At 56.0% G+C, this 22,589-nt stretch overlaps 1 protein-coding gene across 3 annotated transcripts; it reads right to left on the bottom strand.

Annotated features, from left to right (window-relative positions):
- Nucleotides 1-292: 292 nt before the first annotated feature.
- NYNRIN (NYN domain and retroviral integrase containing) lies at nt 293-20,715 on the bottom strand. Of its 3 annotated transcripts, XM_032404840.1 has the most exons (9): nt 20,509-20,715; nt 20,132-20,346; nt 10,995-11,662; nt 9,323-10,876; nt 8,277-8,407; nt 8,089-8,185; nt 6,290-6,391; nt 5,967-6,068; nt 293-4,869 (listed from the first exon to the last, which is right to left on the bottom strand). In XM_032404840.1, exons 2-9 carry the CDS (start codon nt 20,327-20,329, stop codon nt 2,019-2,021), a joined length of 5,703 nt encoding a protein of 1,900 aa, XP_032260731.1. In that variant the 5' UTR covers nt 20,330-20,346; nt 20,509-20,715; the 3' UTR covers nt 293-2,018. The 3 variants fall into 3 exon arrangements, with proteins under 3 accessions (XP_032260731.1, XP_032260730.1, XP_032260732.1); XM_032404839.1 differs by lacking the exon at nt 20,509-20,715 and having other exon boundaries at nt 20,132-20,386; XM_032404841.1 differs by lacking the exon at nt 20,509-20,715 and having other exon boundaries at nt 10,995-11,179; nt 20,132-20,386.
- Between the last annotated feature and the right edge of the window lie 1,874 nt (nt 20,716-22,589).

Genomic DNA, 22,589 nt, shown 5'->3' with positions numbered 1-22,589 from the left:
CCTCCCAGCCCTGCCGCAAACCAGCGGTGGGGCCTGACGCCTGTCGATGCTCAGTGCCGGTCTCCCCATCTGTGAAATAAGAGCATGGGTCAGGTGAGCTCGGAAGGGTGGTGCCCAGGCCTTCAACTCTGCAGGTCAGCCTGGGAAACGTGCGGTAGCGGTACCCCCACGACCGCCTCCCACCCTCCCCACTCCCAGAATTGAGTCCGTAGCTAAAAAGAACTGGCCATTGACTCCATTTGGATCCATTTATTGACAAATCGAATGAAGAAAAAATCATATAAAAGGGTATAAGATCATAAATGTGGTTAACAGCTGGAGGGGGGGCAGGGAGGCAGGACGTGGGTCCAGCACAGAGGGGAGGTTGGCATACTATTGGAGGGAGGAGGCAGAGAAGCCGGGGAGCAGGGAGTGGAGAGAAAAGAGGAAAGAAGGTATCTGCTAACAATCCCACAGCTCACCTTTCAATTTCTCAGCTGTCACCCAGTCATTCTCTCCTGGACAGAATGAACAGCTGGAAATGGTTTAAGGGCAACATCGAAGCAGTTTGTCTACGAGAGCTGGGAGATGGGGAACCAGAGAGGATTCTGAGGGATCCTCTCCCTTGAACCTGTCGCCACAAGCCTGTTTAAAGTGAACTGAGAGTCGGGAAGCTGAATCCTGGTCCCAACTCAGCCACCAACTAGCTGTGTGACTTTGGGCACATTGATGCCCCCTCTGGGCCTCTTTCCTTGGCTGCAAAACAAGCAGATTGGACGCGATGGTAGGCAATGCCTAGCTCTAGCAATGCCAAGTGCTTTGGCAACCTGGGCCGGGCCAGGAGACTGGCTCAGCTTCGGAGAAATAAAACTACTCAGAGGCCCCGCCGGAGTGACACAGTGCTGGCCTTCACCCGGAACTGCTCTGTGGGTGGAAACAGCAACTCGGAGGGGTCAGCGTAAGCACACACACCTAGGAGAAATTCACTCTCCCTACAAGATGATCTCTGCAGAGAGTGGCTTGGAGGGAGCTGGGTTTTGCTCTACACAGAAGGCAGGTGCAGGGGATGGGGTGATCCAACCAAAGCAGTCACACACTGTGCAGGGTCTGGGGATGCAGGGCACAGCAGACATGGCAGGAGGAGAGGGCTGTGGGCTTTGGGGTGGGGTTGGGAGGGCGAGCCATGCCAGCACGTCACCGTGTGCCAGACTGCTCATTTCAGATGCCCTGCCCCCCTTGAAACAGAGGCCTGGGCCCCTTGGTCTAGTTGAAGTAGCTTGTCAGGCGGAGATGCCACACTCGGCATCGAGATCCTTGATTTCTGTATGGTTGACGCCATTGAAGCAAGGGACGGGGACTTGTCTCCATTGGCTGGAGCCAACTGAGGTAGGCCGACTGTCTCCCCTCGCCCTTCCCCTGCTGACAAGCGGGACGCTCGGCGTGGCTGGCCGTACTCCTACCCCAGCTCCGAGTCTCGAGCCCAGAACTGCCAACCCCTCCTTGACAGCTGGGCAGGCCTAGCCTGGCCCGAGGAAGGTGGCCATGAGACTGGGAATGAGCTGTGACAACCTCATGGACTTGTGTCACCTCTGACAACTTGAAGGGCAAGAGCCCCCAGTTGAACGTTCAGGGAAGAGTCCACATTAGAGGAGGGAATGGAGTTCTGGTCTTGAGGCCCAGAAGCACACCAGAAGTAAAAGTCTGGGGGGTATGTGTATATACCTGCCCACGTGTGACAGGACAAAGGAAATACTTGGGGAAAGACATTGAGCCTGGCCTACCCTTACCCCAGGGTGAAATCCCCAGAGGTCCATATCTCACAGCCTTTGACAGATTCTCCCAATACCCCAAACTGGGGATGTTTCCGTAGGGACACTTGTCCCCAGTTCAAGGCAATTCAGCAAAGCTTTGTGAATTAACTTCTCCACAAAAGGCACAACCGAGGCCCCCAGGGGGCTGTGAGACCACTTCCCGGGGCTGGGGGCGGCCTAGCAGCAAAAGCCCAGGACCTTGGAGTGGGGGCTCTCCCACCACCTCGGTCATTGCTCCAGGACCTTGAAGGACAGGGGTGTGCCGCTCTTGGCAAAGGCCTTCATCAGACTGCTGGGATAGATGCACCCCAGTTTCTCCGGAGTTGGGAAGCCCCAGACCCTGTAGAGAGACAGGCTCAGGCGGTCCCCGATATAGAAGGGGCCCACCCATTTGGCACTGCTGCCGTTCCTGGGGAGGGAGAGCAAAAGGACTTGGTCGCCCACATTCCACTCCTTCTCCTGACTCTCCCGCTTGAAACGCCTGTTCTCCGCCTTTTCACTAGCCTTGTCAGCCGCCCGCCAGTGTAGCTCCAACAGCTCCGCAATGAGCTGCAGCAGGAAGACATCCATTTTGAGGCCTTCGATATTGGCACTGCTCATCTCCCACCACAGGGGCTCACTCAGCCTCACTTCGTCCCCCGTCAGGATCTGGACAGGCGTGGCCTGGGCGGAGGAGGCCCTGAAGGCCAGGTGCAGCAAGGGCAGGGAAGCCGCCCACTTCTTGCCGTGCAGGAAGATGAACTCCTTGAGGGCCCTCTTGAATTCCCAGTAGGCGTCGGAGCTGGTCAAGCAGGGGAACTGGAGGTCCCGGCTCAGGGAGGCGGCCTGGGCTCCCAGGGCCAGCCCACAGCTCACCAGGACGTGCCGAGCGAACTGGGGGCCCTGGGCGGCCTCCAGCCTCACAGGGACGCCCCACCTGGCAAACACATGCTGCAGCAGCAGCTGGGCCACGGCCGTGTGCGTGTAGGGCTTCAGTGGGAACGCCTCCACCCACCTGGTGTTGGGGTCGGCCACAATCAGCACATGCTTGTGGCCCTCCTCGCTGATGGTGATGGGGCCCACCACCTCGATCTGCAGGGTGGACCAGGGGGCAGTGGACCTGAGGGGCCAGGGGGACTCAAGGACCTTCAAGTCACTGCCAGTGAGGTTGCGGGGGATGCAGAACAGGCAGCTCCGGCAGTAGTCCCTCACGTGCTCCTGCATCCCGGGCCACCACCCCAGCAAACGCAACTTCTTATAGGTCTCCTCGGGCCTCTGGTGGGCGCCCAGGGGCAGGTCGTGCACAGAGAAAATCAGGTCCCTCCGGAGTTGCCTCGGGACCACCCAGACCCTGGGCCTCTTGTCCCCCTTGAACATGAGCAGGCCGCTCTCCTGGTCGAGGCTGAGGGAGCTGAAGACAGAACTGAAGGGGGAGGAGCCAGGCAGTTTCTGCCCCGCCCGCAGCTTGGCAATGATCTCCGCCAGGGTGCCGTCGCTCCGCTGCAACGCCAGGAGGTCGGGCCTCTTGCCCATGGTGTGGGGGGACACGACGGGGACTGGCACGTCCTTTGGCAGGTCCCACCACTGCCCGCCCCCCTGTGCGCCCTGCTTGGCCAGGGTGTCCACCGTCACAGCAAACAGGGAGCCCCGGTAGGAGGTTCGGTAGATAAACGGGAGGGACGAGAGGCCAGAGGTGAGCGAGATGATGTAGGAGAGCAGGCTTGGGTGAGGTAGCGGGGCGCCGTCCGAGGAGAGGAAGCCTCGAGCCCTCCACAGGGGCAGGAGCTCCCAGAGGAGGCTGAAGATCCAGTTGCAGTGCGTGAGGAAAACCACGGGCAGGCGGGACTGGCCAAAGCGCTCCAGGCCACAGGCCACGGCCGCCAGGTGGGCATAGGTTGGAGTGTAAGGGGAGCAAGAGAAGGAAAGGGAGACGGGGGCGCTGGTGGGAGACAGGACATAGAGACCAAAGCCGGCACACCACTCGTCCTCACGGTAAAAGCAATAGCCCGACATGTGGATGCAGACGAAAGTGGACAGGTCGGAAAAAGGAGGCAGGACCTGGAAAAAGCGAGGCATTGAGGACGCGGGCGTCAGCAGTCGGTTTTCTCCCAGCAGGCCCTGGAGAAGGGTCAATTCCAGGGCCCTCTTGCCTTTGTCCTGTACCAAGAGGGACCATCGGATCAACCATGCTTTGGAAACCCTGCGGCCCTCCCGCGTCTCGGGGCCCACGGTGGTCCGGGAGGCGTAGGAAAGATCCAGGACCACCGGGGTATCTCCGACACAGCGGGAGAAATGTTTGAGGGCCCAGGCCACAGCGTAGGGGCTGTCTCCCCCTGACTGGGGGCCCTCGCTCTCCTCATCGGGGAGGAGGGGTTTTGAGGTATAGGCTATGGGGTGCTTCCTCCCTGAGTGCTCCTGATAGACAACGGCCGTTAGGGCCACCTGGCTCACTGTCACCTCCAGGCGGAAGGGCAGCTGGGCGTTGGGGGCCGTCAGACAGAGGGCGGACACCAGGGCTCGCTTCAGAGCCAGGAAGGCCTTCTCATGCTCCCAGTCCCACTGCCAGTCCGGCTTCTGCTTGAGGAGGCTGTGCAGGGGGCCCACGAGAGCTTCGTAGTCGGGGATGACATCCTGGTGGGAGTCCATGAACCCCACGAAGAAGGAGAGTGCAGTGAAGTTGCTGGGGATGGTCAGCTGGGCCAGCTGGGCCAGGACCTGTTGGCAGGGAGCCTTCCCGTCCCAGGGGATGCCCAGGTAGGGAGAAGCCGGCGCGGGCAGGAGATCGATGTCTAGGGCCCCGTCAGGGGGGTCTTGGAGGCTGAGGCACCGGAGGATTTCCTCTGAAAGGGAAGGGCACTCAGCCCTGAACACTGATGCCAGGGAGGAGTCCAGGGTGTCTTCTTCAGGCGGCTCCTGCACCCCCTGCCCCTCGCTCTGCTCCTCGTCCTGCCCCTCCTCCTTCTCCTCCTTGACTTCCTCCATATTCCGCAGACTCTCAGGAGCCGCAGGGGCAGCACCGTCACTCGGCTCAGAGGCGCTGGCCGAACTGGGAGGAAGGGTCTTCCACACCTTCAGGAAGTTGCCAACGTCGGTGTCCAGCCTACACCAGAAGAGCAGAGCGGAGGCGTTAAGGGGCCTTGTGGAGGACGGAGGGGCACCCCAAGGGGAAAACTGCATCTGCAGAGCCTCACCCCATGGCCCAGTGTCCCTGAGTCCGGGCCAAGTGCCAGCCGGCGACACGGCAGAGCCTGTCAGGACCCTGCCCACGCCGGTGGCTTCTCTACCTCCAGCGTGTGCCAGGCCTGCATATCAGATTCAGCTGTGCCCGGAGGGCTCATCCAACCCAAACCTCATTAACCAAGCGACATTTCCAACGAGATCTAAGCCGATGATATGGTAGGAGTGAAGTGACTGGCACTTCCAACCGGCCCCGACGATGAGCAAGCCAGGGGAAGGTCAAGAGAGGGATCGGGGCCTGACAAGGGATTGGGAGGGCACAGCAGACAAACCCAGGGAAATGAGACTGAGGGACCTGGCCCCAGAAGCAAGGCCCTGTCCATAACAGGGGCCAGGACCTGGCCCGTGTCCCAACACCCCGCTGGGCCCAGGGAACTAGGAGGTGGGGAATAAGGTAGCTCAGAGGGGGCAGATACCTGGGTATCTGAGTTACTGCAAACCTGGCCCAGGATAATGGTCATGTCTAACTCCAGTTGTGAGAATCAAAGATAACAGATAGGGGAAAAGTCCACCAGAATGTACTCCAGCACAGCTCCCTTGTTCACCAGGAAACAAGAACGAGCCTGTCCACGGCAGCACCGGGGCCGATAGCATGATACGGAAGATGTCAAATGAGCCCCAACAAAAGATTGGTTACATCCGTTGGGTACTTTTGGAATGGAATAGCACACAGCCATTAAAATGAGCCACGTGAATTCACACGGCATAGATCTGGAAAAACAATAAAACATTGAGTACGAACGCCAACGGCGACAGGGTGCGTGGCGTGCAAAATTGGAAAACTGGAAAACCGTACTATGGGTGGTTTACGGATGCATCAGTATGTGGTAGAAGCGTCAAGACCTGGAAAATGGAACCACTCGGCTCATTGTTAAGCACTAGACAAATGTTGGCTAGCACCGAGACGTTTCTGGTCAGTCCCAGGAGGGGCTGGGACGCAGCGGAGGCCTGGCCCATTACCTGTTTGGCTTCTTCAGAAACTCGTCCAGAGTGGGGCCATCACGGCCCAGGGGGTCATCCGGCACCATGAAGAGGTTCCCCGCAAAGGTGAAGGGCAGCAGGCTGGACCCGGGAGAGAGGGGACGTGGTCATAGAGGAGGCCTTGACTCACCCACGGCCCATCGCTCCCTGGGTGTCCGGACGGGGCTTGAGACCCACTCTCCTCCCAGGCAGGTGCTGGTGGGCACAGTTCCAAGGCCCCTCTCCTGGGCCCAGCACCCCCTGCCAGGGGCTGCCCGATATCCACAGGGAAGGAACGGCTCCAGCCCCTGGGATCACCTCACCGATCTTTGACCATCAGTTTCTTGGAATTATTCATCAGGATGTGGAGCTGCTCATTGGTCACGATGATCCCGTCTGTCTCCTCTGCCAACTTTACCATGAACCTGCAAGGAGAGGGGGTGCCGCTAACCACCCAGAAACCCTCCCTCGCCAGACCTTCGGGGAAAATGAACTCTCAGTGTCACATGGAGGTGTGCCGACCAAAAATGCTGCCTTTGGTAGTCGGGGAGCCAGGGCTCGAGAGCCCATCCCCTCGTCTATGCGGCCATCCGAAATCACCACTAGCCCCCGGGAGGGTGAGGTTGGATGCACACCCCCAACTGTACATACAAACACAGACCCTATTTAAGAGACAGACCTTCACAGACACATGCACAGACACGCGCACGGGAGCTGCACACTAGTCCGCATTCACACATGCATTTTTACTGCTGCAGTTCCCACGTCTGCAAAACGGACACATAAAATACCTACCCTGTATTGCTGTGAGGATTAAACTGAATGAGATAGGACATTGAAGCGTCTGCCTCGGCGCCTGGCACACAGCGTGCACACAAATATTCCATTATTCCTCTTCACCAATGCACAACCATTCTCGTACGTGCCAAGACATACATACATCTGTATGTACGTATACACGCTACATATAGACCCTGTATGCACGTAAGTACGTATATACATATAAACATATATAAAAACACATACCTGAATAAACAAATCCACTTTTCCAAGGATCACCTCTCCTTGAAAGAGGGCTGTGACCAGGAAAGAAAGCAAAGGCCACCTACTTCTCGGCATTCCCTGGAGGCTGCCATTCCGGTGGCCCCAGGCGTGCTATTCCACAGGTGCCCAGCAGAGGGGCCTTTGCGGAAAAGCCATCTTCCCTCAAGCCCAGACCCGAAATTAGAGGCACTTCAAGACCTTACCAAAGGGCCTAGCCCTTGAAGGAGCGATGCCTGGGCTACCATGCCCAGCCCTTCCCAGGCTGGGTAGATGCCAGGTCTTGGGGAAAGTGGGGAGGAACAGAACTTCTCATTGCCCAGCGTAGGAGGGGCCTAAGGGCAGCCGAGACCTGTGTGTGCCCGGCATCGGCTCCAGCCTAGGACCAGTGGCAGGGCCTTCCCTGCCCCAACAGAGGCAGCATCACACACACACACACACACACACACACACACACACCCGCCCTGTGCGTACTGGTCCTGCAGCCACGCTGGGGACTGGGTGCTTAGGACTGACAAGTAGGAAGGCACTGGGGTTTTAGCGAGGAGACAGGGCCAGTCTAACTCCATTGTCAGAGCCCAGCCAGGGCTCCAACCACATACAGTCACACACATACCTCCGCCCAGTGCCAGGGCTTGGGGGGTGGGGGGGTAGGAGACTGAGGCAGTTCCTTAAGACATGAACTTTAGCCCAAACTGGAGCCCCGAATCAGTCACTTGGGCAAGCAGCTCACTGGAAGCACCAGAGGTCCCCTGGGCTAGTCCTGCCCAAAGTAGTCGGTCTCAGCCCATAGGTCATGGGGGAAGAAAGCCTGTTGACTAAGGGAATGGAGCTGCGGAGTCCCAAAGTCAGGACTCCCCCTTGGCCTGGGGTAGAGCCGACCTTGGAGCCCTCAGCCCACGGTGTCCCTCCCTCCGCCTCCAGAGGGCGCGCACACCAGGCCATCCTCTCCGACAGGACTCTCGACAGGACCCTCGGACATGTGGGCCTCCATCCCCCCAGAGCAGGGAGGCAGGACTCCACCTGACACAGCAGCCCAGCCCCCGGAGCCCTACAGAAGGAAGGCCTGGGACTGGCACACCTATAATCGTAGGTGGTGATCTTCTTGCCATTCTCGAGCTGGGAGGGGGTGATTGAAAGCATCTTGAGGGAGTGCAGCTTCGTCAGGAAGTGGCTCTCTGGAGGTGAAAGGCAGAAGACGGGACTGCTCAGAGGAAGGGCCACGTGGCAGGGGCCACGGTCGGGACAAAGAGGCAGCAGGCAGCTCACCTCTCACCCTCCGGTTCTTCTTCAGCTGCCAGGTGGGCACGAACACAGTGACCTCTCGGTGGCCCCGGTTCCAGAAATACTGCACCGCCATGGCAATGCCACGGCAGGAGAAGAAATGCTGGAGGCCATGCCTGGGGGGGGGGGGGGCAGGGGCAGGAGGTGAGGGAACAGGTCCCTCCTGAGGAACATGGCCCTGCCTCCTCTCAGTCCTCCCTCGGGGCCAGGCAATGCCACGCACCCGCATCCGCCCCAGCGACGCCCTTCTCCCTTTCCTCCACCATCAAACATTCTGGGAACACCTACCGGGCTCACTCACCTACACTGTGTGTGTGTGTGTGTGTGTGTGTGTGTGTGTGTGTGTCTAGGGACCTCCAGGGCAAGAGGAAAAAGAAGGCAACCTCTATACCCAAAGAACTCAGTTCAGGGCTGGAAGCAAACGAGCATCCATTGCCCCTTACTGTGTGCTGGGAGTGCGCTCAGCACAGTAACTCCTACCCTGTGGGGGGAAAGACCACAGGTCTTCCACGCACTTGGGCGGACACGTGTACGGCAGTAAGCGCCGGGCAGGCAGGACGGTCTCTAAGGGTGGATTGGCATAGGCACGAAACGCCGCACAAAGGACACCTGGGCTGGGCCTTAAGGCTCGGGCTCAACACTGATAGCTGGCCTGGGGTTGACAGACACCACGCCACGTGGAGCAGGCTGCAGTGGGAGGAGGACAGGCCTTGGCAGGGGACAGATGGGAAGCCAAGGCCAGCCAGGCCCCTTACTAGGCCCTGGAATCTGGGGCAAGGTCCGTCACCTCTTTGAGCCTGGCTCTGCTTCTATCAAAGAGGGAGAACAGAAACCTCCCTTCGCAGGGCTGTCGTAACAATTCCATGCACTCCGCCAGCATGCCGTAGCCACCCACCGTCTCCCCATTTGAACCCCAGGTCACCCACATGCAGAGGTTGAGGGGATGCCACACACTGTCCCCCCGCCCCCCCGGGATGCCCTGCCCCAGCTGCCCAGAACCCCCAGCCCACCCCACGCCCCTGGGTACTCACACCATGGCCACGCTGCTGCCATCAATGACCACTCGCCGCAGCCCCTGGTTCCCGGGTTCCCCCGATAGGTTCAGCTCGAAAGGTGTATTCAGGGCCTCGTGGTACCTCTGGAAGCTGGTCACTGTGCTGTTTGCCTGTGGGTGGCGAGGCGGCTGCCTCGGGGCGCCCTCCCGGGCCCCCAGGAGCCCCTGCATCTGAGGTCGGTGCTTACTACTGGGAGCTGAGGTGCTGCCGGACTGGGGACCCTGCCTTTCGGCCTCCCCCTGGCCCTTCGGGAAGGAGGCGGTGCCCCTTGACGAAGGCTGGCCCTCGCCCAGGAGTTTGGCCCCATCCGAGACTGGCCCCGGATCTGTGGGCGTCTTCTGAGCCGCAGGTGTTTTGGGAGCTCTGGAGGCTTTGGGGGCAGCAGGTGCTTTGGGGGCAGCAGACCCTATTTTGGCTGCAGGCCCAGTTTGAGCTTTGGGTGCTTTGGGCCCCGCAGGTGATGATTTCGCCGCAGGCGTTTTCTGAGCCGCGGGAGCTTTTGGAGTTGCAGGTACCTCTGGAGCTGCTGCTGCCAGCGGAGCCCCGGCGGCCTTCTGAGCCGTGGGCACCCCTGGAGCTGCTGGCTTTGTCGGGGCCGAAGGCACTTCGAGAGCTGCAGGTTCTGCGTGGACTGCCAGCGTCGTCTGGGCTGTAGGCACTTTGGGGACTGCGGGCAGCGCTTGATCCGCGGGTGGGGTTTGAGCTGTGGCCACTGCTGCAGCCATGGGCACTTCGAGAATTTCAGGCACTGTTTGAGCGTCGGGTACTGACAGAGCGGTTGGCCCCCCTTGAGCCACGGGTCCCCCCTGAGCTGTAGACACTCCTTGCCCCGGCGGCAGTGCTGGAAAGGGCCCCTCTTCTGGCCCCTTCCTATCCCACTGCCCACTTCCTTGATCCCCCGGCTCGCTTCCAGCTTGCAGCTGCGGTACAGAAGTCAAGGGTGGCCCTATCTGTGGAAGTCCGGGGCTAGTCTTGTCCTTTACGCCTGAGCCCCCCGAGACCACCAATAAACTCATGACTTTTTGGGGGGTGTCCGGCCTCGGGCAGTTCTGGAGGGCCACCTCTCCTCCTGGTCCCGCATCCAGTCTGCAGTCTGGGCTTTCCATGCTGGGCAAAGGAACCAGCTCCTTCTGCTTCCACTCGAGATTCAAGGGCAAAGGATTCTGCCCTGGTAGCTTGAACTGAATGGGGCCCAGCGGCCTCTGCCAGAAGGGGAAACTGAAGCACGCCTGGGACAGGAGCCAGGCCAGGTGGAGGGAGTGCAGCTCATTGATCCTCCAGAAGGTGGCCGCGATAGCCCCCGGCCACAAGGGCCCAAAGGCTGGCCCTGGGGTCCAGGCCTTCCAGGGCGGGCACACACCCAGGGCTGACACGGGGGGCTGGAAGGGGACTTTGTCTTCCACTCTCTGGCCCTGCCTCTGCTGTGACAGGGCCTGTGTGTGGGCTGTGGAGTCCTGGCTGCCGGTGGCTCGCGCCGGCCCTTCCTCTCGGGGAGCGCTGTCTGTGCCACTGTGGCTGCTGGAATCGACCCTGGAGGAAGCCCCAGTTTGTTGGAAGGGTGGTTAGACCACTTAAGTCCCCCACTATGTCCTTGGGGTGGGGGAGCAGGGATAGGATCCGAGAAGCAAAGAGATTCTTCAGGACTTACCGTACCAGCTGGTTGACGGGTTCCTGCTGGGTGTTCTGGCCGGGGGTGCCCGAGACCAGGGCCCTGGTGGCTCCCAGGCTGGTTAGTCTCTTGGAATGTTCTAGACTCCTGTTCTGGAGGGTCCCCACCTCCAGGAAGGGCCCAGGACCGTCTCCCACGGACACCATGGCCGGGCCTTCCTTCTGCTGGTGGGGAGGGCAGATCAGGACCTCGGGGTCAGAGCGCGACTCGGAGGTGCCGATGCGGCCGAGCCACTCGATGATGTCTTCCTTGCCCGCAGCGTCCCGTACCAGGCTCAGCAGCAGCTCTTGGACAGCTGGGGGCAGCTGCAGCAGATCCCCTGCGTACTGGTCACCACGGATCCAGACCAGGGCCCCGAAGGCCCTGGTCACCTCGGCCTCCCAGATCCCCCGGGGCGTGAGCAGAGCAGCAGGGCCCCAGCGCAGCCGCCCCACCAGCTCCTCCAGCCAGTTCTGGGTCATGATGAAAGACTCGGTCAGCCCCCCCACCATCAGGGAGCCGGGGGGGCCAGGCACCAGGTAGGCCAGGGTGCTCCAGCAGAGACAGTCGAGAAAGAGGCCCTGGGCCCCAAGGAAGGCGCAGTGCAGGGCCTGTGGGTAGCGAACCTCCTTCCACAGCTCCGGGCTGCATAGGCCCTTCAGATACTCCTGAGGCCACAGTAGGGAGAGCAAGCACAAAGGAAGTCATCCTTTTAGGGGCCTGCACTCACTGGCTTGCACTCCCCAACCCCAAGGACATGCCCTCCCCTTGCCTACCATAATCCAAATGCCACCCCCCTGGCCAGGCCCTCTCTCCTGGCCCTGTCCCCTCACACACTCATTTCTTCCCAGGGAACTCTCGGACAGGATGAGGGAGGCACCCAGGGGAAGGGGAAAGCACCTAGGCTTGGAGTCGGGGGCCCTGGTTCTAGGTCCAACTCGACTGCAACCTAACCTAACCTTAGGTAGGTTAACTGTGGGAAATTTACCTTCTTCTCGGGACCTCTGTCCCTTCGCCTGTAGGATGGCAGGTTAAGTGAGCTACCCCTAAGGTCCAGTCCTACCCTGGGGTTCTAGAAATGTGAGCTAGCTAGGAGAAGGGGAATTGCACACTACTGAGTATCCTCCATGTGCCAGGAACCCATGTGACCTGGGGCAAGTTATTTACCCTCCCTGTGCCTGCGATTCCTCATCTGTAAAATGGGGATAACAGTCCCCCCTCATTAGGCTATTATGAAGCTTCAATGAGTTAATAAAAAGGAAGTGCTTAGCCTAGCATCTTAGCCGAGCTATTCGAATTCTGTATGCTCAGAAGGGACATGTCGCTTGCCCAATGACACACAGCTAGAAGCTGACGGGCCAGGAGCACAATCCACACCTGTCTGACTCTGAAACCAGAGCCCTTTCCACCTCAGACTGCACAGTGACTACAGGGTAATCCTGAGGGATTCTGGCTTAATCCCCCTCCAGAAGGTCTCTAGCACAACCTGTACCTGTAACCATGGTAACTCTGTTGCCCAGAGGGAAGAGAGGAGGAGGTAAGTCACTGGGCCAGCATCCAGGGGAATCCCGCCGATATGCACAACGGTTGAACCTGAACGAAGGCCTCTGGCTCTCTGGGCAGACCAAGTCCTCATGTTTACAGGGCTCACACACTCAGTCTTCAGCAGCCGCTGGGAGGGGAGAGGTTGGGGTTCCCCCCTACACGGCTGAGTTGTACCAGCATGGCCCCATGAGCTCCAAGGGAGCATGGGCACTCCCTCTTAATCAGCCAACCCATGTTGATTGCACTTGCCCTCATGTCCCTCCTGCCCCTCCACATCCCATGTCCATGACAGCCATCCTTCTTCCTGTTTTCCCCTAACAGTTCCATTAAGGAACAAAGGCTCCATTTTAGATCTCCAGCACCCATCCTGAAGACCACTCCAGCCCCCTGCTCAGACCATTCTGCTCAGGCCTATGCTTACCTCTTCTATCTGGACCAGGCCACAGACCTCCAACCCCTTCCCCAAAGGGCCTAAATACACCTAGGCACTTCTGCCCAGGTCTAACCCCTTTGCGATCAGTCCAAAACCAGCTCAAAACCTGATAGACATCCCAAGCCAACCCCTCCCACCCAGAACCTCAGCTGGTCCCACTGTCTGGCAAGGGTGAATCTGACCAGATGCGGGATAACTGTCGTAGACCTTAACCAATCCTCACCCCAGTACCCTACATTCCAATTACTTGAAAAACAATATGTAAAAATGAAGAGATGTGCTGGAGAAGAAGATTGTGGGTGGTTTCTTTCTCTTTGTGCAAAGAGCTTAAAATAGTTATTGTTCCATTAACTGTTCAATATTTTTTAACTAAAAGATACATTAAAAACTAAGATCCTTTTCCAAATAATAAATGTGAACTAATATTCATCGAATACTCACTGTGCATCAGGCTCCATATACACATGATCTCATTTATTCCTCTCTCCGCCCTAGAAGGAAATTACTACATCCCCATTTTAGATGAGCAAGGAAGGGCACAAGTTCAAGGTTACACAGATAGTGGGCTGGGATACTCAGGCACTCTGACTCCAAAGTCTGGGGTCTTAACCACGATGCTGTCTATACCATTCAACAAAAAAAGGTAAAGAAACAACAGAGTTGTAAGTTGGAGCCCCACATTGGGTATAGAGATTACTTAAAAATAAAATAAAATTTAAAAATAACAAGGCAGACTGAGGTAAAGTTGTTCGAGGAGCAGTTAGAGACCAACCAGCCCCCTACACGAAGGCTGGGTAAGTACCTCACACGCTTGGAGGTTTGCTCTCTAGACAAACTAACAGGCAGGAAACGAGGTCCTGGGATTAGAGGTTGATCACCACACTTGAGGGTGTGGAGACCGTACAAAGAAACATGAAGGAAGGGAAGAAGGCCAGATGATGAAGTCTACAATGAAAGCTGAGTGCAGAGAAACCCATTCTTCCCATTCGGCAATTCAGCAGCCAGACCGTGACCCTCCAGGGCAGAGAATAGAGAAATAACATTCTGGAAATCTGGCCAGCCGGAGAGCAAAGACCTAAAGATCACCAAACAGCTTCCCTGACAGACAATGCCCTCAGATCTCCGTACACCAAGCTCAAAACCAACAAGTGTCAGCCTCATGCATGGATTACCATGACATATGAGGAAAGCTCCTAATGTGAAATAAACATACAGGAGCGCCTGGGTGGCTCAGTCGGTTAAGCATCCGACTCTTCACCTCAGCTCAGGTCTTGATCTCAAGGTCATGAGTTCAAGCCCCACGTTGGGCTCCACAAAAAGAAAGAAAACACACAGAAAGGGGCGGGGAACAATTTGAAGGAAGAGAAACTAAGCAAGGAGAAGAAAACTTCAAAACGCTTACTGTCATTGCTCTCTCAGAGAGATAATAAAGAACACTGAGCACATTAAACAAGAATAGAATACTACTTTTTTTAAGATTTATTTATTGGAGAGAGAGAGTGTGTGCAAGCAGGAGGGGGGCAGAGGGAGAGGGAGAGAAAGAATCCTCAAGCAGACCCTGCTGAGCGTGGAGCCCGATGCAGGGCTTGATCCCAGGACCCTGAGACCACGACCTGAGCCATAACCAAGAGCCAGCCGCTTAACTGATTGAGCCACCCAGGCGCCCCTTTGAAAAGAGAATTCAGAGAACATAAATAACATTTTTTTTAAGATTTTATTTTTAAGTAATCTCTACACCCAATGTGGGGCTCAAACCTACAACTCTGAGTTCAAGAGTTGCACGCTCCACTAACTGAGCCAGCCAGGCGCCCCCCATAAATGACTTTTAGATATTAAAAATATGATGGCAGTATAGCGCCGGGGTGGCTCAGGTGGGTGAACCTCTGACTCTTGATTTCAGCTCAGGTTATGATCTCGGGGTCGTGGGACTGAGCTCCAGGTCAGGCTCCATACTCAGTGGGGAGTCTGCTTGAGACTCTCTCCCTCTCACTCTGCCCCTATCCCCTCCCAAATAAATAAATAAAATCTTTTTAAAAATTTAAAAAATAAAACGGTTGGAAGATAAACTTCAGGAAATCTCCGGAAAACAGAGCAAAAAGTTAGAATTGGAGAACAGGAGAAAAAATAAGAAAAAGTACACCAGACCAGAATGTTCAATGTCTGAAGAGGAGTTCTAGAAAGAGAGGACAGAGAAAACACAGGGGGGAAATCATCAACAAAATAGTTCCAGAAAAATTTCTAGATCTGAAGAACATGAGTGTCCAGATAGGCCCACAGAGTACCACCGCAGTAGTAACCGAAGATGGATGAAGATAGACCCACACAAAGGGGTCTCACTGAGAAACCTCAAAGCAGTGGGGAAAACTACAAACTTCCAGAGGGAAAACATTTCACACACAAAGGACCTGGGACCTGAAGAGCTTCAGATGTCTCAAAAGCAAGAAGTCAATGCCATAATGCCTCTGCATTTCTGAAGGAAAATAATTTTCCATTTATAATTCAATACCAACCAAACTATCAATATCAAGCGACCTTCAGATGTGCAATGTAGATATGCCAATGTGCGTATCATTTTACCTCCTCCAACATTTTGCCTCCTATAAAATCTTTCGGCGGGGGGACCTTTCTCGGGAAGCTGCTGGGGAGCATCTTCCAGCCAATCAAGAAAGGACATAGGAAAAAAGCAAAGACAATCTCCAGGATGATGGTGAAGACAGAGCTCAGAATGGATTCATCTAGTCAACAAATCGTCACTGAGCACCCAGGCACTATTCTAAGACCACAAGCATCAGCAGGCATGGGGGACAGCTAGCTCGGACTGGAGGGTAGGACTCAAGAGACAAGCTTGTTGAGAGCAGTCACCAGCATACCGTTTAGCACTGCGTCATCTTTCTCACTTGATGATGCCATCGATGACGTGACCCACCAACCCAAGAAAGAGAAAGACATTCGGTCCAGTAAACAAAGCATTTGACAAAGAAAAAAGGCAAAGGGATGACAAGAATGACAGCAAACTGAAATCTTGGATGACAGCTGTGCAGTCCTGGCTAGACAGAAAGATGTATCCAAGGAAGCTGAACTGCAATAACACCCTGAACCCATAGATCGACCTTCTAGAAAACTGTAGCGAGAGGCTACTGAAGTTGTAAGAATGGGCTACAGGTACAAAGAAAAACAAGCAAATTGAAAAACAAGGGGTTCTTACCTTAGTGAAATAAAAAAGTGAGAAAGAAAACATAAGCAGAGTACATGGCAATGCCCAGATGTGAATGATGCATGCCCAGGCATGATGATGTAAACAGTAAATGCAGGTTCGACAGAAAATTGAAACATAACTATATTGGGAAAAAAGAATGGACAGTGATGTAAGGGGCTAAACCCTCACCTACAACAGAGAAAGTAAAAAGATATCTAAAACTGGGGCACCTGGCTGGCTCAGTGGGTGGAGTGTGTGACTCTCGATCTCGGGCTTGTGAGTTCAAGCCCCACGCTGGGTGTAGAGATTACTTAAAAATAAAATCTTAAGAAAGAGAGAAAGAGAGATCTAAAATTATTTAATCACCTCTGAAACTAGCAGCACACTATCTGTTAAGTAATTGAATTTAAATTTGAAAAATACACAAAAAATAAAATCAATTAATCAAAAGATATAGATAGATAGATAGATAGATAGATAGATAGATAGATAGATGATAGATAGATAGATAGATAGATAATTTTTTTAAGGAATGCGTAGATGAGGAAATGCCAAAGGGACTACTGTCTAGGAGGAAGAGCACTGAAGACGGAGTTGGGAGGCACAAGGCAGGGAATCACAGTGTCCTATTGTGTGCTTTTTTAAAACTATTGGACTTTTTAATTATGCATTACTTTGATAGAAGAAAAACTAAGTTTAAAAAAATAAAAAGAGAGAAAGGTTAGTTGCCCAAAACCCAATTAAGTGTGTTGGTAAGAGTTTAGCATCAGCCCGTGGGGGGTGCAGGGGGATAGCCCTGATTTGCAGCATTTGACAATTTCTATGGCATAAATACTCCCACCATGGCTGATTTCAAACTACCAGTGGGACTCCACTGGTTTGCAAACTTCCTGAAATGTTAACAGCGGACCAGTAGCAGCCAGGTCCAGCATATCCCCGGCCACCAACGTCCATGGGACTGCTCGCAGTGGGGAGCAAGGGACAGCTCAGCTTCCATCTGACAAGCCAAGCCCAAAGTCAGCAAACCTCGCCCTGTCCCACAGCTCCCTGAACCCAGTCTCTGGCTCCCCCTCACCTCCCTCCATCATCTCCAGAAAGGAGAAAAGTGAAATGTCACCTCTCCTCTCTGCACTCAACGCTTCCTCACATCGTTGCCAGGGACAGAGGGCTGAGCAGGGCTTGTCCGTGGGCAACTCTGATCATTATTAAAACCCTCCTTTCCACCTGCTGATTACGCCTCAGAGAGGCCAGGCCACCCCACTGTTTTTTGCCGCCTGGGAAGGTGATTTCCGGCAAATGTCTTCATTATTTTTTAAATCCCACCACAAGATAACAATTGAAAGGCACTCTTGAGTTCTACAGACATTTTCCTGGAAAGCCAGGGCATATAATTTAGAAACATACCCGGGCCCTTCTCCAGATGAGCCTGTCTCCTTCACCCCTCCTCCCCTCCCCATCCAGCCAACTCCATGCTCACCCCTCTCCCATCCCTCAGCCTCTGGTCTCACTAGGTCCTCTCTGCCTGTTGGCCTGGGTATCACAGCACATTATCAAAGTGTCCCCACAGTTTAGGATTAGGTTCAGCCCCAGCACCTCCACACGGAAGCCACGAGACATCCTCATACTTGAGAAATTGTCACGTATGAGATTGCTGGACCTTGGGGAGCATTTCATCTTACTTTAATTTCAGCCTTTCACTTTACAAACAAGGAGACTGAAAATCAGAGACAAAAGCACTCGTTCCAAGTTGTACAGTAATAACTGACCTATACGGGACGCCCGGGTGGCTGGGTCTGCTGAGCACCCAGCTCTTGGTTTCAGCTCAGGTCACAATCTCAGGGCCCTGGGATGGAGGCACCCCCCCCTACCCCCATGAAGCCCTTGGTGGGGAGTCTGCTTGAGGATTCTCTCCCTCTTCCTCCGCCCCCCAAAATAAATAAATAAATCTTTAAAAAACAACGACAATAACTGCCATCTATATCCCGTAGCTTTCCACATTTGCAAACGTACTTAAGCATGCATTATTTCAGCTGACTCACAACCCCTCCATGATGTGGGTGTTATATTATTATTTTATAGATGAAGAAATAGGCTCAAGGGAGAGTAAATTATTTGACCCAGGTCACCCAGTTAGAGGGTAGCAAACCCTGATCTCAAACTCTCTCTGCCACACCCCTCTGTCCCAGACATAGCTTGGTGACAACAGGTTGAGCCCAGATCTCCTGACTCCTAGGACAAAGCCTTATCCTCCCACCCTCCCTGCTCTCCTTCTCCAAACCTCCAACCATCTCTTCTTTCTGCTCATTCTGTGCAGTAAGAGAGGGACTTACCCAGAAGACCCTCACGTTATGTTTCCATCTTAAACAGGGCCTTTCCCCCGAGGGAAGACAAAGGGGAATGAGGTGACAGGTAGGGGAATCGAGAGAGCCACTGGTTACATTAGCAGGGTCTGGGGTGTGAGGGAGGGATCAGTGGCCCAAGGAACCCTGAGACGGCAGTGGAAACAGGAGCAGACAAGCCTGGAGAAGCTGATCCTGGATTTAAAGCAGGGGGCAGGGGCACTGGGCACCTCTGAAAGTACAAATCCCATAAAAGGGTGAGTTGTTCTATTTCAAATTAACAAAAAGATTAAGAACCCAAAACAACCCCAAAGGCTCCTCTTGTTAACCCACCCTATTCCAGCTACTGAAAAGTCTGAATCTCAGGGGCTCCTGCCCATCCATTCTCTGGGCAGGCACCCCTCCCCTCCCCTAGCACCTCTGTCAGAACTGGAAAAACTGCTGACCAAGCAGCTCAGTGGAGGGGCTGAGGGAGGAACTTTCCAGCCTGCCTGCCTGCCACTGGCCAGTGTATTCTGGGCTCCCCCACCCATGGCCTTGACCAATTAGGATATTGGTATAGACCCAGCTGGGGAAGGGGTGTGTTTTGGGGGGGGGGGTGAGAGGTGCACAGGGAGTGGTGACCTGGGACCCAGGGAAGCTGTAGCATTCCTACCAGGAAAAGATAAGGGAATCTAAGGGAAGAGGGAGACCTTGGCCATGATTGGGGGTCAGAGGGAACCTGAGAGGCCCAAGTAGGGAAGAAGCTTGTGAGAGAAGCCAGGGAGAATGCAAGAGAGGTGCACTGTGACCTGGCCTGTCCAGCGCCCTGCCCCACACAGCAGGCTCTTTCATCTGAAAGCCCACAGCCCTCCTCCAAGATTCCCACCCATCCCCAAGGGCTGCTGCCTTCCAGAGCAGCTGCATACACACACACACACACACACACACACACACACACACACACACAACCAGTCCCTGCAAGAGGCTGCCTAGGGCATCAAGAGTGTGGAGCAGGGAGCCCAGAGCCCTGGGTTCTAGTCCCAGCACTTGCCACCCTCCCCCCACCCCCACCTGACACTGTGTGCTCAGGCAAGCCCCTTACCCTCTCTGATCCCCAATACCACATCTGTAAAATCCAGCATTGCTCTAGAAGGGTTTCTAAGGGCCCCTCTAGCCCAGCACTCTGAGAGGCTCCAAGGGGCAGCCCAGGATTTAAGAAGACTTAAAAGGAGACAGAAGGACCTGGGCCTTCCAGCGTCTTGATGGAGAACAAAGAGGTGTTGCAGAGGCCATAGAAATGCTGGACCTTAAGTTGTTCCCCGGATGGGGGAGCAGGCTATGGATGCTGGGGTCCTGGCCATGGAAGGCTCCTGGGGGAACACACACCACGGAGGCTCTCTCAGAGCACTTGAGGGACAGAAGTGACATGCAGGAGAGGGGTGAGGCAGAAAAGAAAAAGGGAACCAGAGGGAAGGAACCAAGGCTGCAGATGTGGAAAAAGGCAGGAGACTGGCCCACTACCTGCCCGCCATAGTGCCGAATCCAGGTCGAGGGACCTCTGGGGACCCGTCTCCCCGGGACAGGGGAGCGTGAGAGGGGTCTGACTGGAAAGGGCGGGTGGGGGTGGGGACAAGCTGTTTACCTTGGCTTTGCTCATGTTCTCCTTGGGCCCCTCGAGCTGCAGCCAGAAGTAGGGGGTGTCTGGGCGGCTCTGGAAGGCGTTCAGCTTGACCCTGAAGATGCGCTGCACTTGCAGCCGCTGCCGCTGCACCCGGGGCTTTGATTTGGTCTGCACCATGAACCATTCCTGCGCCGGAGGGTCGCCCCCGGACAGGAGCATGGCTGCCCCGCCCGCCCCTGGAAGGAGGGCGCCGACAGTGTCACCGGGCTCCCAGCGCGGGAGGCGCCCCAGCCGGGTGCCCGAGGAGCCCAGGCCACGCCCCCTCCTCCGAGCGGCGCGCCCCCAACCCCCCCCCCCCGCCCCGCCCGGGCCCGGGTCCTCCCGGCTCGCGGACCCACCCGCCACCGCCCGGGCGCCCGTCCGCCCGAGCTCCGTCCCTTTTGGCGGCGGCTCCCGCGACAATCTCTTCCTGCCAGGGGCCGCAGCTGGGGGTGGGACCGCTGGGGCTCCCGCCGCCCTTCCCTCCGCCCCCAGCCTTCCCCCTTCACCACTGCGCCAGCCCCCGCAGGATGAACCCTTTCCCCGTCTGCCGGGTGGCTAGAAAGGGCGCGGAAGGCCGGGGGAGGGGGCGACGAGGCGGGGGGAGGGGGCGGGAGGGTCCTCGAAACCTCCGCCTTCCACCCAAGTTTTAGGCCTCGAGCCAGAATCAGGGGTCAAAGTTAATTTCCTTCCACGTTCCCCTTTCCTGGGTGGAAGGAAGAGGAAGGGGAAGGAGGGGCGTTCGGGTGCGGGAGAGGGGGCTTGGATTCTGGGACTTTCTCCCAGCTCCTCCCACCGCGCCCCTCCCAGCCCTCCCCGGAGAAGCGGACCTGTGCCACTCCTCCCCCCCGCCCCCCGGCCCCGGAGGAAAGGGTTAAGGGAGAGCAGGGTGGGGAGCCGGGGAGGCCGGGGCCTGAGGAAACTCCGGGCTGGAAATCTAGCAGGAAGCTGAGGGTAGCGGCACCTCCTCCCCACCCCACCCCCAAGTCTGGGGACAGCCGGGGTTGGCAGGCAGCCCAGACCCTCCTGAAGCCCCCAGGGCTGGAGGGGCGGGAGAGCCGCCCGAGTGTTCAGACTCGCGCTGTTTATGAAAGCCCCATTTAGGGAGTTTGAGTAATGCCGGGAGGGGAGGCTTCAGGATGGGAGTGAGGGTCTGGCCTGTAATGCCGCCTTTGAGGGTTCCCTCAACCCTTGACCCACAGCCAACCGCTTGGCATCAGCGGTCAGGGACCAGTTCTGGGCTGGCCACCCCCCCACCCCCGCCAACACCCTGCCCCGGAGGCGTCATCCGCACAAAGAACACCTTATGCAGCCCTGCGGCCTGAACCTGGCTCTGTGGAAGGGCTCAGTCTGGGTCCTGGGCTTCAGTGACCTTTATTTTACCAACCCCAAATAAGACGGGCATTCTAACAGACACAAGTGTACCTATGGGGACAAAGGGCAGTGGACTTTAATTTTAGGCCAGCCCTGGAACATCTCCCCTGGGGGGCCATGGCATGTGGGGCCCAACTGGGGAGAGGTGGGTGCTCACACTGCTCCTAGTCTGGACTGGACCCAGCGCATCCTGTCCCAGCCCACCCCCACTCCTGTTGCTTCTCCCTAGAATGGAATCCAGAAAAGGAAGAGGCTCCACAGCCTTCTGTTGGGCCCCATCTGAAGTCCCTGTCCTGCCGCTTTAGAGCATGTGGAAGCAGACCCCCAGGGTGAACGTCAGGTCCTCTCCACTCTTCCTACCTCTCTCTGCTCTCCCTTGATTCAGAAGAGGCTCCTGCCTCCTCGTGCTTCAGTTTCTCCTCGGAAGCAAGGTGAGAGCCTCCTACCCCTGCTTCTCACTCTTCCCTGAATAACGTAACTCTTGTTGACCTCTTCCCACTGACTGTGGACCCCACGCACAGGGGCATCTTCAAGGAAAACTCTCAGGTTAAATCCTAAGTTTAAAGGGGCAGTGCAGAGGATGGAAAGAGGTCAAGTTTAGGATAAATGATAAAATGGATAAAAGAGGGTAATTTATGTAAACTCCTGTGACTCCATTTCTTCAGCTCATAAGAATGGGGATAATAATACCTGCAGCACAGGTTGCAAATCAGACCGCACAGGTGCATACCACACCTGGCACGTTTTCTGGCACAGAATAGATACCCAATATATTTTAGTTTTCCCTTCCTAGATCTTGTCTCTTGTCCCCACCTCACCTCTGGCCCATATGTCACCATAGCTTCCCAGAGATCCCCTCTTTCCCACTGGCATCAGCCTGGCTCTAGATCAGGCTCTCCTCACCCTTCCTGCTAACCCATCCCCTCCTCCTGCCTCTCCTCCTGAATGTAGTCGATTTAATTAAATAGCCTGGCTCCAGTCCCAACTTCGCCAGTGATGAGTTGTGCACGATTAAGCAGGTAGCTGAGTCCTTGACCTCTCTGGGCTTCCTCATCTAAATTCATTC

The sequence above is a fragment of the Phoca vitulina genome, unplaced genomic scaffold (genome assembly GCF_004348235.1).
Source record: "Phoca vitulina isolate PV1807 unplaced genomic scaffold, GSC_HSeal_1.0 scaffold7, whole genome shotgun sequence".
NCBI lineage: Eukaryota > Metazoa > Chordata > Mammalia > Carnivora > Phocidae > Phoca > Phoca vitulina.
This window is presented reverse-complemented; position numbering and strand designations above follow the sequence as displayed.

What these genes read in the sequence shown, in the direction of transcription:
- NYNRIN (XM_032404840.1), bottom strand. Translation starts at nt 20,329, where the DNA reads ATGCTCCTGTCCGGGGGCGACCCTCCGGCGCAGGAATGGTTCATGGTG. An exon ending in ATCACCACCTACGATTATAG is followed by an intron (nt 6,392 to 8,088) that starts GTGTGCCAGTCC and finishes CTCTCCTTGCAG; the next exon opens with GTTCATGGTAAAGTTGGCAG. An exon ending in TTTCTGAAGAAGCCAAACAG is followed by an intron (nt 4,870 to 5,966) that starts GTAATGGGCCAG and finishes CTTCTGGTGTAG; the next exon opens with GCTGGACACCGACGTTGGCA.